The sequence below is a fragment of the Triticum aestivum genome, chromosome 3A (assembly GCF_018294505.1).
Source record: "Triticum aestivum cultivar Chinese Spring chromosome 3A, IWGSC CS RefSeq v2.1, whole genome shotgun sequence".
In the NCBI taxonomy this organism is placed as follows: Eukaryota; Viridiplantae; Streptophyta; class Magnoliopsida; order Poales; family Poaceae; genus Triticum; species Triticum aestivum.
In genome coordinates, this window is record NC_057800.1 from 115,415,534 (window position 1) to 115,433,765 (window position 18,232).

Below are 18,232 nucleotides of genomic sequence, written 5' to 3' on the forward strand. Positions count from 1 at the left end.
AAACCATTGTGAAACCCGTCTGCTCTCTGAGTCTTCATAGTGCAACTCCTTTGTCACGTTCTTTTTCTTAATTAAATTTAAGCTTCAATCTCGGAGGTTATAATCAGGACTCACTGCTTAATCGAAGGAAGAGATAATGTAAGCATATGTGGACAAATGTGATAGTTTGTTTACTTCTTGTTTTCAAATACATATGTGGCGCTCTAAAAACAATGTCTTGTTTTTGATTATGTTTGTTTTGAGATAGAGAGGCTTGATTATAACAACGAAGTGCATCCACGTGCATAAGTAATTCCGTTTGTATGCATCTAAAACAAAAGAACTGGCTGGCCGCTGAAGAATAAATGACAGTAGATGTTACTATCTTCCCCAATGCAAGTCCCTTTAGGGCTTTGGTGCAAGTGATCGACATATATACTCCTTAAACACTGTATAAATACATCATGCACGTAGCACTTGTTCCAACAACCAAGTGTTCTAGACTTCAAGTCATTTGCGTGCGTCCGTGCGTGCGCGAGCGACCTGATGGCTTGCTCCATCTTGTGTAGTGTACTTGTGGTGGTCACCGCGGTGGTGATCATCGGCACGGCTCGCGCGGGCAGCAGCTCCGGCGACCACCTCACCGCCGGCTTCACCCGTGTGAGCCTGCCGGAGTCCAAGTTCGTTGTGCAGAAGCCCTACAACGTTCCGCTCGACGCGCGCTACGAGTTCGCCGGCGGCGTGCGCCGGATGTGGGTCTACTCCACCGACAAGCCCGCCAGCTCCACCCACCCCGGCGGCGCGCGCACCGAGATCAAGATCAACGTATGTAGGCGCCCATGCATGCGGCATCCGACACCGGGCATATCCTCCTTTTGCGCCCCATCTCATGCTCTCGCCGGTTGCTTATATTTTAATTCGTGTGTGTTGTGCCATGGTGCATGGCATGCATGCAGGAAGTGTACACGTCGGGGGTGTGGCAGTTCGAGGGCGAGGTGTACGTGCCGGCGGGCACATCCGGCGTGTCCATCATGCAGATCTTCGGGGCCAAGCCGGAGCGGCAGGCGACGACGCTGATGCTCCACGTCTACGACGGCAACCTCACCTACTACCACCGCCTGCAGACTGTGCTCGCCCACAACGTCTACGACCGCTGGCTCCGGCTCAACGTCGTCCACGACGTGGGCGCGCGCAACGTCACCGTGTTCGTCGACGGCGCCGAGAGGCTGCGGTCGAGCAGCCACGGCGGGCCGCACGCCGAGCACTACTTCAAGTTCGGGGTGTACAAGCAGTCGCACCACCACCCGTCGCACCGCATGGAGTCGCGATGGAGGAACGTCCGAGTCTTCACCAAGCCATGAATAACGCGATGTGTGCGCCGTTTGATGATTTGATTGCAGAAATATTTCGACACCTACCGAAACTATACCAAAGTTCAGTTTGATGATCTGATAACCATGCATGGTTTTAAATTCCAGTTCCGACCATGCTAATCCTTAATAAACTATACCGAATTTCAGTTCCAACCAAACTATACCCAATTTTATAACTTAATATTTCCCTTCAGTGTGTGCTAATTTGGATGGTCGGATGCTGTGATGAGATTGATGATGATGATGATGATTCAACCATTTTCGAGTGATGCTAATCTTGAATAAACTTCGCCGGTGGTGATTATTCAACAGATCGTTCTGTTAGGATTATGGATGTAACAAAGCTGGAGTGCTGGCGTCTCCTCCATGCAAAGTCCTCAAATTTCTTCGAGAATTCCGGCCGCCCTCTCCCGTGAAACGCTTGTTTTCGAACCCAAATTTGGTTAAGAGCGCTGGCGTCCCCTCCATGCAAAGTCCTCAAATTTCTTCGAGAATTCCGACCACCCTCCTCCGTGAAACGCTTGTTTTCGAACCCAAATTTGGTTAAGAGCGCTGGCGTCCCCTCCATGCAAAGTCCTCAAATTTCTTCGAGAATTCCGGCCGCCCTCCCCCGTGAAACGCTTGTTTTCGAACCCAAATTTGGTTAAGGTTCCCGGCCGGCCGCCGCCTATTCTTCCATGGCCGGAGATGCGAGCCACGCCACCCAGCCGGCGCCGGGGACGACCAAAGTCGTCGGCACTGCTCCTCCTCCTTCCGCAGCTAGCTGTACGTCCTGGATGTTGGAACCGCCAGTCCCTCGCCACGCATCTCCTCGCTCTCTCTGCTGCCGCGGTTCACTCAAGGAAGAAAGAAGGAAAGAAGGAAGAAGTTTTTTCCCAGCGCATGAACGCCTTCCTTTGAGCTCGAACTCAACAACCCACAGCTGTTATAACGGCCCTCGCGCGGCTTTATACGCGAGCCAGCACACCGGGCATACACCCACGCATCCACTCCCTCCTGATCGTCCGCGCTCTGCTCGCTTCGCTCGTGCCCGCGTCGTGTTCCGACGCACGCGCCCCACAGCGAGCTCCAATGGCCACGCTCCGATCATGCCACGCGACTCACCAACAGGTACTCCCTAAACACACGCACACGACGCACATCCGCACGGACACGCCCGCACTGCGCCTGCACGCACACACACTCCCTACCGCAGACCCGACGCGCCCAGCGAGCCCGGCGCACGCCCATACACGTGCCCGACGCGATGAGCTCGCCACCGTGTTTCACTCAAGGAAGAAAGAAGGGAAGGAGGAAGAAGAACAGTAACAAGTCGAGGTTTTTTCCCGGCGCACGAACGCCTTCCTTTGAGCTCGAACTCAACAAGCGATTTCGCCGCCTCGACCTCGCCTGCCGCGCGCCGTTCTGCCGCATGCTGGCGCGGCTGTGTTTCGAGGGCGGGCTGGGCGTGTCCGTCCCTTCCTTTCTGCTATGGTGCTCCGCCGGGCAGCCAATGGTGCAGGTGTGGATCATGTGGCTCGCGCTCTGCGCCTACGCCTTTCGCTTCATGCTCTGCATCTGGCGAAGCTGGTGTTTCCCCACCGACTTGATCCGCCTACTTCGTCGCCGGCCATCTCGGCGCCCTCCCGCGCCGCCGTCTTCATCCTGCACGACCGCACGGTGTTCGCAGCCGAATACGTGGGCTACTCCGTGGCCAGGCACCGCCTACATGTCAGCGGCACCGTGCCGGCCCTCACCCTCCTGCCCAACACATCCCCCCCCCCCCCCCCCCCCCCCACAACAGGCAAGACGCGGAGGGACACGCCGATCATCGTGGTGATTATTTGGGTCGCGTTCATGGCGCTTATTTTTTTTAAAGGAGGATATCACGGCCTCTGCATCGGAGAGATGCATACAACCACTTTATTAAAGGAAAACGCTTCACGCCCGTGCACCGGCCGAAACTTCGGCCGGTCGAGCGTGAGCCACGCAATGCAATCCAATCCCACGTCTCGCGCAGCTCCGGGCCCACCCTTTTTTTCTGTCTTCTTTCTCCCGATCTCCTTCTCCCACACAACCGCTCATCTTCTTCCTCTCGATCCCCTTCTCCCCAGTCGCTGTGATCTCCCCCGTGCCGGCGAGCCAGAGTTGTGAGCCCGTCGCAGCTCCCCATCGCCCCCCCCCCCCCCCCCGGTCGCTGCACCGCTCGTAGTGCACGGCCTCCGCAGTGGTAGCAAAAAGCGCACCGGTGGTAGCAAATCCTAGTCGCCGTGGTCACCCATGTCACCGCTCGTCGCACCACCGCACACTAGTTGCAGAAAATTCGGTCGCCGGTAGTAGTTTTTCCCACTACCGGTTGCAACAAATTCGCAACCCATCGTCGCTAAGCACACTTCGCCGCCTTCATGGTTGTAGCAATAACGGCCACTGCTTGTAGCTTTCCTCATTGGCGTGTGTAGCAAACATCATGGATAAAAAGCTTCAACCGCAAAAAAATCTATGAGCGGAGGTGAAAAGCTTCAATCGGTGTGTGAAAAAGCTTCAACTGCTGTGTGGAAAAGCTTCAACTGCTGTGTGGAAAAGCTTCAAACCTTGAAAAAAAGCTTCAATGGCCATGGACAAAAAAAGCTTCAACCACCGTCGCAGGTCGCAACATCGACATGAATGGTTGTAGCAATTCCCATCACCAATCGTAGCAAAAATGAACGACTGCTGAAGCAAAATTATCTTTTTTGTCGCTATCGACATGAATGGTTGCATCAATTCCTATCACCGGTCGTAGCAAAGGCCAACGGTGGTTGCAGCACCGATCCTCGTCGGTTGTAGATTTGCACGTGGATGACGAAGGAGAAAGGATGGTTGCGCGCGGCCATGGAAAACCGTGCTGCGATGAGGGGAGGCGGCGGAGCTACACCCGTCGCTGCTAGGAGCTGCAACCGTAGGTGCTGCTGTTGCATGAGTCAAGGCCGCGGCGCGGATGGCCGGCGAGGGTGGGAACCAGCAATGAGGACGACGGCAGAGGTTGGGACCGGCAAGGAGAACGGTCGGCGTGGGTGGGGACCGGCGATGAGGATGACAACCGGAAGGGACCCAAGCAACATATGCGGTCCTAGCTAGAGGAAGAAAAAGATGTGGGGCGAACCATCTTTTTTTCTTTTTGATCCAATGGACCACACGGCTCAGATCCCACGGCTCGGATGCGACCGGCCCAACAGCGTCTAGCATCACCCTTTATTAAAGCAAGTTCAACGAAACAAATAGTCTGGTCTACAAAGTAAAGCTCACAAAAGGAGCAAATAAAAATAAAAAAACTCAAAGCCACAACCGGCTAGATGAAAAAACATTAAGCTAACATCTCTCGTCGGTTACATCCAGTAGCCAAATGCTCCCCGGAGCCCGCAGAAGTGAGCAGCAACCATGTACGGATACATGCCGTAGCTCTGAAGATAACCTGCAAAAAGTTAATCATAGAAAGTCTGTTAAAAATCATATCATTCATGACGCTCATGGTCAAGATAGTCGAACCGACCGACGAACTGATGACCGTGTTCGTCCTATCGGCATTAGGGTGGATGTACGCCGCCTTGTGGGCCGTGGGGGTCACCAGCGGGCTCATCTGCGAAGTTTCCTTTGGTCAGTCGACGCCGTCGGTGCCCTCACTCATTCCATGCTTGTTCGGCTCTCTGTTCATCCTGTTAATCATCGGCCAAGTCCCGTTCGTCTTGTTCCATTGGTTGTTGATGCTGGACTTAGTTGCCTATCTTTGGTACTACTTCTCCGTTCATCTACCACTTTAGCTGCATTTCAGTCAGCTGAAATTTTACTTTTGGGTCAGTCAATTTTGTGGCCATTGAATTTTCTCTGAGATTGGTGTTGCACTTTTTTTTTCTGACCTGTGTTGTTTGTTGTGTGGGCTTGTTTCTTTTTTTGACTGACCCCTTATTTGGGTCAGTCGATTGCCTTATGGGCCGAAGCCCATTAACTGTGCGCTCCAGCCCTCCTCTCTCTCCCCCTTCGTTTCTTTGATATTTCTTTGTTTTTATGCAATTTTGCTTTTGTTTTTCTATTTCTCTTTGTTAGTTGGTTTTATTTTTATTTTCTGGATATTTTTTGGATGTTAAGTCAGTGTAATGTACAGACATAAATAATTTGAAATATGTGCGATAATTACACTACTTGCATACTAAAAAACTATAATTTAAGAGCAAAGTTGTGTGCAAGTTTTGCAAACTTTTATTGTTATTTTTTAGTGGGTAACAATAATGCTATTAATTCATTCTTCTTTATTTTAATTCATTTATTATTATTTTCTTCTTAAAGGGTAATACAAATGACACTAATTTATTGTTCCTTAAAAAACCTTATTATTTTGATTTTGTATAGTTTCTATTTTATTTTTTCTTCTTGAAGGTTAATACCAATGTTAATAATTCATTCTTTCTTAGAAAACCTCATTATTTTGATTGTGTTCTACTTTTTATTTCATTATTATGAAAGAGTAATATATAAGCCACTACTTCATTGTTTCTTCTTAATCGATAATACCGGTACCACTAATTCATTTCTTCTTAATCGATAATACCGGTACCACTAATTCATTTCTTCTTAATCGATAATACCGCTTGTAAATTTTTTAATTTTTTTACTTTTCTTTCTTCTTAATCGATAATACCGGTACCACTAATTCATTTTTTTAACTGGAGAAGTATAGACACCATGGATGGAATACCAATGCCACTAATTCATTTTCCTTTAGAATTTTTTTTGCGAAAAAATCACTATTATGCGTTTATTCTTGCATATTATAACGAAGCGCAATTTATCTGCAGATTGTGTGCAAATTTTGTCATTATTTTTTTAGTTTTTTATATCATTTTCTTTTCTATATAAGTGTATTTTTGCTTCATTTTTTATTTTTGTTTTCAGTTTCTATGGGTTTTTCTTTTTCCCTTTTTCTTTCCTTTGTTGGTTATTTTTTGTGAGTTTTTGGCTGAGTGTAATTATATACAAACAAATACTATATAATATGTGTCAAAATTTCATGATTATATGATTATTTTTGCATATTACGATAAAGTGCAATTTCGGTGCAAAGTTGTGCGCAAGTTTTTAAGTTATCTTTCTTCTTAAAGGAAATACAACATTTCAGTTACACTCTGTGGGAATTATAGTAGAATGCAAAAAGGCGCTATTTCATGCTTATTCTTTGCATATTTCTAAAAGTGCAATATCAATGCAAATTGTGTGCAAGTTTTGAAAGTTTTTTTCCTTTTTCATTTTCTTTCTTCTTAAAGGGTTTCATTATTATTTTTAGTAAACTTCATTATTTTGATTTTGTTTTAGTTTTTTTGTTAGTGTAATACCTTTAATGATAATAAAATGCCACCCGCAAAAAAATCATAATAAAATGCCACTATTTCATACGTCCTTAGGAAATTTAAATATTTTGTGTTTTTATTTAGTTTTTTCTTATATGGTAATACCAGTAAACATATTTTTGTGAAATTTGACTATTATATGGTTATTCTTGAATATTCTAAAAATGCAGCTTTTGTGTAAAATGTGTGAGCATGTGCGTCCGCTTCTCCTATTGGCTTCCTTTTGGCTTCCACTGAAACAGGTGTGGTAACCAGTTCCACACCAGCTTCTCCTATTACTAGTTGGGCACCACTAGGCATCAGACTACTGCTAGTTTACATTCATCAGACCAGTCGTAGGCCATCCGATCAAAAGAAGGACGTTCGTCCGATTTGTGTAATTAAAACACATCAGAGATCAGGTGCTTCGGTCGCTAATTTATTGATGCTTCCTAACTATAGTACTTCCGCAACGTACGCCCTCCAATCCCGCTTCTCTCTCCAGCCGTTCTTTCCTCCGGAAACGTTGCTTCCTGCGCCACAGGTTCTCTCCAGATCAAAGATAGGAAGGAATGTTTGTTAGTTCCTCCGGAAACGTTGGTTTCCGATCGGTAGTCTGAATGCTTCCTAGTTTGTTTCTTATCAATTTCTTCCATAAATCAGGGCCGTCACTAGCTCCGTAAATCAAGTGTCCAATCATTGTTTTCACGTCAGGCTATTTGCTTCCTTAGGAAGCCGATCTTGCTTCCAATATTATTTACATTTGCTTCCATGATTTTCATGTGACTTTGCTTGCTTACATTTTCGTCCAATATAATGCAGAAATAAAACTTCTTCCGTTTATCAATGATTTTTCTTCCATGATATATTAAACTTTGTATGATTGACACAAACTTGGTTTCTACCTAATAAAAAAAATTCTGGATTGCTGTAACCAAATAAGACCTTCTGATAGGAAATATCCATTATTACGGGTACAACACATGAAGCATATATATATTAGGGAAGTGATTCCAACAAATACAAATATGCTCAATTTGCTTTCATTGTATAAAAATTGTGCTTCCAACACTACAAACCATGCTTCCTAATCCATAGTCATTTCCATCTCCAAGCAGTGTCATGTAGTGTGCTTCCTTTATTTTCTGTCTAGTATGATTCCATGTGTACACTGTGTGCACTTCCGGCCTACTATGTCGCACCGCCACTACAGTCCCGTTCAGTCCCGGTTCCTCAGTCTAGTGAGAAGCAACTAGGCTGGCACCCTTGACCTTCGATAACTGAGTGTGTGTGTGTCTTGGTAGTTTGCTTCCAAAACGATGACAAAACATTGGACACTGAGATGCTCGACCTCATGCCGCACGTCGTGCCCCACCATCGATGACCGTCACATGCTCACCATTGGAAAAGCATGATCTTCCGCTCTGTTGGCCCTATATAAATTTAGGAAGCATGAGTAGTTTGATTCGAATACAAACACGACACCTATGAAACAATACGCACACATGGAAATGAAGCAAACTGAACAGAATATAGAAGCACATGAAGTAATCCGTAAACAATGAAGAAGCATAACTATTTTGCATACGAAGCAAACTGTGCACCATGAGGAAACACATGTATGATACAAATGAATCATGAAAATTGGATGCATCATATTTTCATGCAATCTCAACATAATTTCTACATGGTGGAAGCATTTTTTTTAAATGGGGATATAAAAGATTTCCGAACGGTCGATCAAATTAAATACAATGGTTCAAATGGGGATGCATCAAATTTATGCAATCTCAACATAATTTCTGCATGCATTTTCTTCATAATATATGTGAAATTTAGGAAGCATGATTTAGTTGTCAGTTATGAAAAAAACATGATGTCTACAGGCAAATATGAGGTATGGACAGGAAGCAATACTAAACACAATGTAGAAGCTGAAGTTTGATATATACGAAGCATGAAAAATTAAATATGAAGCAAAAACTAGTATCAACGTCAACCATATTAGTGTTAGTTGGAAGCATGAAATCTTTCTTTTGGAATGTTGGAAGCATGAAATCTTGAAAGAGGAATCTGTTGCCAACTGTTGAGCATATTTGTGGATGCTCTATATACACGAAGCAATGAAAGATTGTTTTGTCGACAATTCTCATCTTAATTCGAAGCACTGATGTCTAAAACTAGGCAATAATCACAATTGCCTGCCTACATATCTATTGGTCATCGAGTGATGTAAATTACAATTTTTTTTGACGATTCATAACCCCTAATACCTGAACATAATCATACTACGCAGACAGAGAACATAAACACCAATGAGTACTCGACAGACAATGAATTACAAACAAAATTGCAATGTGGCAACTACAAATTATCAATTGGGGGCTATTTTTCTCGAATATGCACGAGTGTGCATATCATTCATTAAAGAAGAGAGGGGAAAGAGCCCCGAATCCACAAGTCCACAGTTACATGATTATTTACATTCGGACTTCGTCCGAGACCACCCCAAACTTACAAAGGACTACTCGGTATTGCCCCGCGCTACCTGCTCTACTTTGAAGCCTACCATGTCGCCTTTGAACATTCCGGCCTTTGCCCATAGTCTACCTTCATCCTGGATGCATTGAATGGTTCGCGGGACGGACGGCCTCTCGCCATTAAAGACCACATTATTCCTGTGTTTCCAGATCATCCACATCCCAAGAAGGCACTTGGCTTTATGAGCACGTTCACTGGTTGAGTTCCCGTCCTGCCTCAACGCCCATTGTTGTATTTGTTTGTTTTGCCTCGGTTCCAGGTCCACCCTCCTCGTTAGTCGGCCCATGCTCGACCAAATCTGCCTCGCGAATACACAATCCATCATCAGCTGCTGCTGCATGGTTTCGTCGTGTTGGTTGCATAATGGACATGAATACTGGTGGGGTAGTCCGCGTCGAGCTAGTCTATCCGAAGTCCAGCATCTGTTTCTTAGCGCCAGCCAAGAGAAAAATCGGCATCGCCTTGGCGCCTTAGTCTGCCAGGAAAACGTAGCAGTTGGGGACACCTCTCTCCCCATGAATCTCACCGCATACGCCGAACGGGCCGAGAACTCGCCGTTCTGTTCCCACATCCACCTCACTGTATCTTCCATCTCATCCAACAGTTGCACCTCCGCTACTCTTGGCCAAAGATTCAGGAACTCATCTATAGCCTCTGGAGATAGGTCAGTGCCAACATCATGTGCCCAGCTGTCATTGTCTAGCGCCTCCGCCACCAGCTTGTTTTGACGCACTCTCTTCGGGACTTGGCTGTAGATGCGCGGGGCCAGCTCAGCCACCCGAAAGCCATCAATCCATCTATCTTCCCAAAAGAGTGTATTCCTGCCGTTGCCGATCGATGTTCATGCACCCGCTTGTACCAAGGCTTGCGAGTCAGTTGGCACGATGATAGTGAACTCTGCCCAGGGCCTTTCCTTGTCTACCCTTTGAAGCCATGGCCATCGCGCCTGTAGTGCTTTATTCAACCAAAACAGATTCGGAAGTCCCAAGCCTCCTGCCCATTTGGGTGTACAAACTTCGCTCCACGCGACCATACAAGACCCACCATGTGCATCCTTCTTCCCACACCAAAGGAAGCCCCTGTAGATCTTGGTTAGCGCTACCAATGTCTTCCTTGGCAGGTCTAGAGCCAGCATCGAGTGCACCGGGATGGCACAGAGTACCGATTGGATCAGCAACAGCCTGCTACTTTTTGGCAGCAAGGCTGCCTTCCACATTGGCAAGCAATCAGCCACTTTGTCTACCAGATCCTGAAGTTGCGCCGCGGTGGGTTTTCTTATAGTGAGCGGCATGCCCAGATACTTGCAACGGGAAGTTTGCATTGCCACATCCAAGGGAAGACAAGACCAGATCCATCTCCACCTGAGAGCATCTAATCGGTAAGGCCACACTCTTTGCGATGTTGACCACAAGTCCGGAGGCCTGACCAAATAGCGCAAGTATTTCTCGGCACGTCCTTATTTCCAGCTCATTTGGCTTGAAGAACACAACCACATCGTCCGCGAACATGGATACCCGCTGCTGCAATCCGTTCCGTGCCAGAGGTGCTAACATACCTCTCTCCATGGCGAATGAGAACATGGCCCTTAGCGGCTCCATGCACAGTATGAATAGCATTGGTGATAGGGGATCACCTTGCCTTAGGCCCTGACATGCGAGTATTGGCTTGCCCGGAATGCCATTCACCATAATCCTTGTCGAGGAGGTTGCCAACAGCCCACAGATCCATGCAATCCACTTTTCTCCGAAACCAAAACGCCTCATAACCTCAATGACAAAAGGCCAGCTGATGGAGTCAAAAGCTTTGGAGATGTCGAGCTTGAGGAGGACCGTTGGGGATTTCAACACGTGTAGACGCCGTGTCGTGCACTGAACAAGCATGAAGTTGTCATGTAGGGAGCGTCCCTTAACGAACGCGCTTTGGTGTTGTCCAATTAGCTTGGGTAGATCCACCGCTAGCCGAATTGCCAGAACTTTGTCAAAGATTTTGATGGATCCACCTATGAGGCTAACCGGCCGGTACTCCTTTATGTCCATAGCGCCTTTCTTCTTGGGTAGCAACGTCACCAGGGCCTTGTTAATTGCAGACATACCCCGCATATCCTCTCTATGAAACTGCTCAAGAGCCCTCATGAAATCCACGCTCACAATGTGCCAGCAAGTTGCATAGAACCTGCCTGTGAATCCATCGGGCCCCACTGCCTTATCCAGAGGCATGCCTTTGATTGCTTTACAAACTTCCTCGTCCGTGAATGGTGCCTCAAGCGTTGACAGATCCATAGATGGTAAGTCCAGTACATCCAGATTAATAGAGGCCTCTCTAGCCCCTGCTGTTCCCATCAAACCCTGAAAGTAGCCATCCACCGCAGCGCAATCCTCTCCTGCCCAGTGAAGGTCTCCCCATTGTGCTGCATGACCGTTATAGAGTTCTTCCTCTGTCGATGCCTCGCGTGCCTTTGGAAGAAGGTAGTGTTTGCGTCCCCAACCTTTAGATGCAACAGGCGCGATCTTTGCCTCGCGATCATTCGTTCCAAGGAGCACAACCCAAGCAACTTCCTTTTTAACAATTTTCGGAGTTCGTGTTCCTTATCGGATAGCTCTCTAGATTCAGCCGCCACGTCCAGTCTTGAGATGATCTCCATTGCCAAAGCAATCTAGAGGCGGGTGTTGCCAGTCCAACGATCACTCCAACTTTGCAAGGCCTTCGCCGTGGTACGCAGCTTCCTGTCCAGAACTAGGAACGGATTGCCCACGGAGGGGATGGACTTCCACGCCTGCTCCACCGTATCATAAAATCCTGCTGCTTTGGGCCAAAAGCACTCAAATTTGAAGCGGTGGCCCACCTCAAACTCCGCATCCAAATCCACTAGCAATGGGCAGTGGTCCGAGATTGCCGTACCGAGAGTAGTAAGTAGACTCCTTGGGTATATATCTTCCCAACAGTTAGTAACGAACACGTGGTCTATTTTCTCCATCGTTGGGCGTCGACGTTCATTGCTCCACGTGTAGCGCCTTCCATTAAGGTATAACTCTTTGAGCTCTAGCCGATTAAGCATGGCCCTGAACCTAGCCATCATGCGCCTATTGGACGTGGCCTTATTCTTGTCCTCCGGATTAACAAGCAAGTTGAAATCGCCCACAATTGCCCACGGCCCTGCATGCAGGTCTCGGACATCACGAATCTCCTCAAGGAAATTCACATTTTCCACATCGCCCTGTGGCCCATAAACTCCAGTAAGCCACCACAAAGGCAGCCCTTCCTGCTTGATGAGTGCCGTAAGGGTATTCGGCGTTAAGTATCGATTGGTGACAGACACCACCAAGTGATCCCATGCAAGTAGAATTCCACCTCTAGTGCCCACGGCAGGAACGTAACAGAAATTTTCAAATCTATTGCCAAGGGTTTGTCGTACAATATCATCCGAAATGACCTCCATCTTAGTTTCTTGAAGACACACTATATCCACCTTGACCGCATCTACCTCTTGGAAGATGGTATTTCTACGTGCCGGCGAGTTAAGCCCTCTCATGTTCCACACCAGGATTTTAGGAGGTTGCGATGTCATTTTAGCATCCCACATCCACCATGCAACTAGGGACTAATAGCCCTCCACCACCGCATCATCCTCCCCTTGAAGAGGTAAGATGGACTCCTCCCAACCAAACAACGCCAAGATCGCCTTGACATGGCAGTCCATGAGCGGCTTGTCGAACAACCTTGCGTATGTTTCTAGGGTGTCATCGCTTATCAGGTCAGCTTCGTTCGCAAGGCATAATTTCTTGATCAGGACAGCCTGTTGTTTCGAAGCTCGAGATCCCCGTCCTCCCTTGGTGAGCCGCACGCTACGTCTGGGAGTTGTCACTGGCGCCCTCTTCTGGCGTGGTTTCTGCTGTCTCGGCTCTAGGCCCCTCGATGCTGGTTGTTCCAGGATGGGCGTGATGTTGCCCCTGAGCTCTGCACACACCTGGATCGCCCTATCCTGAGGAGATGGGTCCGGAATAGCAGGGGTAGGCAGCAGGTCCGGTTCCTCAATATGCTCTGAAAGGCTCACCAAAAACCATCCATCTCCACGCATGCATGGCTGCGTCCCATCCACATGCAGCTCGGGCCCCACCAGTCCCTCCTCGGAATCCAAACGGTGAGACAAATCCGCCAGTAGGGAACTGCCACATTTGTCACTGTCCAAATCCTCCTCGGTCGGGTCGTGTGTCTCCCTCTGCGGGCTTTCCTCAACATGGGAGAGGCGCAGCTCCCAATCCCCAACTCTGATCCCTGGCGAATCTCCTGTTACCACCAAGCCACCGGGCCCCCCGATCTGATGCGACCCAGACTGGCCAGCATTGTTCGCCCAGCAACCGCCTCGGGCGGCACAAACTCCCCTTCTGGTTGGTTGATCGAAGCCACAGAGTTTTGCCGTATCAACAGCCTTGGCCCACAGCCCGCATGCCCTCCCGCCCCCCCCCCCTTGGAGACAAGAGGGACCTACCCTGCTTTCCACCGACGGGGCCTCCATGCACCTCGAAGCTCCCAGAGCCCGCTCCTCCACCAACGGTCGTTCCACGCTGACCTCACCCACGATCAGGGTCGCATCAGCCATATCACCCGAATCAGCCGCACCATCCTTGTCGCCCGTACATTCCACCCGGTCATGTTGACTGGCCGCGCGGTTTCGAAATCCACCACCTTGCTGCGGCTGCGGCGGCGAGGGGGTCGAGTCCGCCGATGAAGATTCCGGCGAAGCCCTGGGTGGCGGCGCCGGCGGACCCCCGTTCGCATCACCACGGCCTCCACAGCCATCATCATCAGCCGAAGGCGAAGAGGGGGGGGGGCGGTGGAGGTGCCGCCCCGACCAGCTCATCTACCCGCATCGCATCACCAACCTGCCTGATAGAAACCGGGTACCACAGAGCATCATCCTGATTCCCCGCGGCCATGGCATGCTGGCCGCGTCTGCCCTGTTCCTCCACCACGAGAATTCGCTTGGCAGGGATCCTCGCCGGGTCGTTCGTCCGAAGCCAGACCCTGAACTCCGCCATATCATTACGGGACACCGTGGAAGACGCGGCCTTAATCACAATACCAAGCCCATGTAGCAGCACCTCTGCAGTCCGCCGCGTCCAGGCATTCGCCGGCACCCCACGGAGCGCCAGCGGCACTAGGAAGGGCATGGTGATTCCGGTTGCCCGCGAACGGCGAGACCATGGCGAGAGCACTAGGTCGAATAGCGGCGTCCCAGCGCGGCCACGCCTGAGCATCCTGTTCCTCAGCTCAACTGATCTGCACATGACGATAAAATCCTCTGGAAAGTACTCTCTGATTGACATGTCACCGGGCAACAGCTCGAAATCATCCGCCAAAACAGCTGCAGCCGAGGCCAGATCTGCAGCCTGATGCGAACCCACCACGGTCACCACCACCGCCCTGGACAGCTCCTCTTCCAGAGCACATAGGTCTGGACCGGACTCCAAGAAGACGCAGTCCACTGGATCTTCCACCTGCGTGCGCGAGAGCACCGGCGACATCGCCGGCTCAAACGGGACCGAAAAGCCCGGACCTTGAACGCTGCCCGCCGATTCCTCCCGAACAATCTGGCTCCACGAGACGCCGAGACGGACCGCCCCGGCAGGCGGAGGCCCAGGCGGCGGAGGGGGAAGCCGCGACGGAGGCGGCGACTGCCGTCCCGGCCGAGCGGCCACCAGGGGCGGCCCCGGCGAGGGGGGGCGCTGGCGCAGCGCCGGGGGCGCGTGGGGAGGGTCCGCCAGCGAAGGGCTCTGAGGGCGTCGGCGCGGGTTGGTGCAGAACCTGGAGATGTGACCGTGCTCACCTCAACGCACGCACACCGGCGGATTTGTGCGTTGGGCAGAGACGTGTCTTTCACTTCCACAGTTGTAGCAGCAGCCAATCAGCTCGGCCGGGATGCGGCCCCTCGGGGGTCGGGAGGAGGGGAGGATGTTCGGCCAGCGGCCCGGCGGCGAGCGCCTCGCCTGGGCCGGAGGCGAACGCAACTCCGGACTGGCCATCCGGCGCGCAGGCCGGGACTGCCACGCCCCGGCCGCCGCAGCAGGCGCCGGCGCAGGGGGACGAGATGAAGCGCCGCGCACGATGGGACCTCGCGCCGTGCCCACGACGTCCGGGACGAGGACGAGCGAGCGCAACGCCAGCCTCGCTGGAGCCGGAGGGGGGGAAGGGAGGGCAGAGGAGTCCGACGATCCAGCCGAGAGTGACACCCGCGAGGCCATGGTGGCCGCCGGGTCCGGAGCGGAAGCCGGCGGGGTTTGGTGGGCGCCGGGGCCGGAGTGGCCGCCGGCGCAAGGCAGGGGCGCGGGCGAGCGGAGCGGGAGCGGGAGCGGGAAGCCTGGCCGACGATTAGTTAATTGGGGGCTATTGGCACTGAACAACTTACATGAATTTACTAATAAAATGTAGGAAGCCCCTGCAGGTTCTCCCGGCGTTGGTTCCGACTCCGGCAGCCGATTCATCCGATGGTTAACATGGTGAAGCACCGAATCGAGTCGGGATGGCACACCTGCATGAGAAATTTCTGGAGGTCGCATAAGTGGAGAGCACGATGGGGTGGAGAGGAGCGGGGGAAACGGATATGGGAGTTAGCAGGCAGCAGGCGAACGGATCTGGAGAGCACGACGAGGTTGATATGCTGCTTCACGACGAGGTGAGAAGTAGGCAGCAGGTGATCGCCGGGATCGGGAAGGCCGGGTTGGTGCGGTTGGCGGCGACGGCGGGGAAGATTCCCTGCGCGGCGAGGTGAGAAAGGAAGACGAGATACGGGCGAGTGATTTAGGGAGGGATTTTTTTTTAGGGAATTTAGGGAGGGAGTTATTACACTTGTGATTAGCTCTTTTGGCCATCGGGATAAGGCATATCTACAATCGTGCAATTCTAATAGAACCGACGGCTGCCGGATGGTCTGACGATGGTCTAGCATCAGACTACATATAGTAAGTTTTTTTTAGGGAATTTAGGGAGGGAGTTATTACACGGGTGATTAGCTCCTTTGGCCATCGGGATAAGGCATATCTACAACCGTGCAATTCTAATAAAACCGACGGTTGCCGGATGGTCTGACAATGGTCTAGCATCAGACTACAGATAGTAAGTTTTTTTTGAGGGAATTTAGGGAGGGAGTTATTACACGGGTGATTAGCTCCTTTGGCCATCGGGATAAGGCATATCTACAACCGTGCAATTCTAATAAAACCGACGGTTGCCGGATGGTCTGACAATGGTCTAGCATCAGACTATAGATAGTAAGTTTTTTTTTGAGGGAATTTAGGGAGGGAGTTATTACACGGGTGATTAGCTCCTTTGGCCATCGGGATAAGGCATATCTACAACCGTGCAATTCTAATAGAACCGACGGTTGCCGGATGGTCTGACGATGGTCTAGCATCAGACTACAGATAATAAGTTTTTTTAGGGAATTTAGGGAGGAAGTTATTATTGAAAAAGGCTTTCGCCCCGCTTTATAAATAAAGCAAACCACCAATCACAAAGTTAACAAAGTCTCACGAACACACCACACACACGCACCCAAGGCCACCGCTGGCACGGTCCAACACAACGATCAACACACAGATAGAAAGACCCAAGTTCCGATGTGGGCACAACACAACAAGCCTAGCAAAGCACAAAGCTAGACAACAAAATAACGGCGAGGCGGTGGCAATGGCGGAGTAGACGACGGTCTAGTCTGGCTCGGGGGGGGGGGGGGCTGAGGAGCCATGCGGAGAGCCATCGCGCGAAGCTGGGTGATGATGGAGGTGATGGCGTCTCTCTCCCTGGGGCGGCTAAGCGGCCGCCAAAGCTGCAAATAACCAGACCATTTGAACAAAGCGTCAATAGCACGACGAAGAGGGATGCGCTGAATCACAAGCTTATTCCTAACAGTCCACAGCATCCAGGCTAGTACCCCAATGGTCAACCACCTAATGTGGTGCACCGCGGGTGGAATTGCCTGGAGTTCGGCGAAGAGGGCGGGGAAGTTGTTGTGATCCCAGCTCCACCCACTAACTCGCGGAAACAGCTCCATAAGAACTGCGCGGACACGCAGGTGAAGAATATATGATTTGAATCCTCTTCCGTCCCACAGAGCGGGCAACGTCCATCACCCGGACCATTACACTTCAGGACCTCGACGCCAGACGGGAGGCGGCCGCGGATCCATTGCCACAGGAAAATCCTAATTTTCAGGGGAAGGCGAATCTCCCAGATGATGGTGAGCGCTTCATGGCCAGGCGAGGGGGCAATGGCCTGGTACAGGGACTTGGTGGAGAATTATCCAGACGGCTCTAGACGCCATCTGGAAGTATCATCCTCGGAGGTAAGATCAGGTGCGTGCAATGCAATGCAGTCAAGCATCTCCTACCAATCGGTCGTTTCAGCCTGACCAAAGGGCCGTCGGAACGCGAGTTGCCCTAAGTCAATAAGGGTTGCCGCGACCGATATGTGAGGGCCACCGCAATGGAGAATAGGCCTGGAAAGCGGGCCGCAAGGGGAAGGTCGCCAGACCATCTATCGAACCAGAACAAGGTCGCGATGCCTGATCCGACCTCAATTGAGGTCCCGATCCGGAGGACAAGGAGGAGCTGGATGACGGATTGCCAGAACTGGGACCCCCCAGATCACTAGCAGAATGCGAGAGGCTGGCCTCGAAGGTATTTCTGCTGAATGATGCGAAGCCATAGGCCACCATCACCGTTGGCAATCCGCCAAAGCCACCGAGTCAGGAGGGCGATGTTCATGTGCTTGGAAGACATGATCCCGAGGCCGCCCTGGTCGCGAGGCTTGCAGATTTCAGACCACCTAACCATGTGGTACTTCTTCTTGTCTTCCTCACCGGCCCAAAAGAAACGGCCCTGAACCATGGCGATCTCGTGATGAAGCGTCTCCGGAAGGCTATAGAATCTCATGATGAACAAGAGCAGGCTAGCGAGGGATGAGTTGATCAGCACCGTACGGGCAGCTTTGGATAGCCACCGGCCTTGC

General features: G+C 50.6%; 1 protein-coding gene and 1 long non-coding RNA gene across 2 annotated transcripts; one reads left to right on the top strand and one right to left on the bottom strand.

The window, feature by feature from the left end:
- Positions 1–525: 525 nt before the first annotated feature.
- Positions 526–1,340, top strand: LOC123056842 (citrate-binding protein-like). Its single transcript, XM_044480095.1, has 2 exons — positions 526–804; positions 936–1,340. The coding sequence occupies exons 1-2, from the start codon at positions 526–528 to the stop codon at positions 1,338–1,340; spliced, it is 684 nt and encodes a 227-aa protein (XP_044336030.1).
- Positions 1,341–7,619: 6,279 nt separating this feature from the next.
- Positions 7,620–16,273, bottom strand: LOC123060588 (uncharacterized). The gene is made up of 2 exons (XR_006428039.1): positions 15,633–16,273; positions 7,620–8,121 (listed from the first exon to the last, which is right to left on the bottom strand). It is a non-coding gene; the product is annotated as an uncharacterized lncRNA (long non-coding RNA).
- Between the last annotated feature and the right edge of the window lie 1,959 nt (positions 16,274–18,232).

Coding starts and splice junctions, on each gene's coding strand:
- LOC123056842 (XM_044480095.1), top strand. CDS start 526: ATGGCTTGCTCCATCTTGTGTAGTGTACTTGTGGTGGTCACCGCGGTG. Junction 805..935: donor GCACCGAGATCAAGATCAAC/GTATGTAGGCGC, acceptor GCATGCATGCAG/GAAGTGTACACGTCGGGGGT.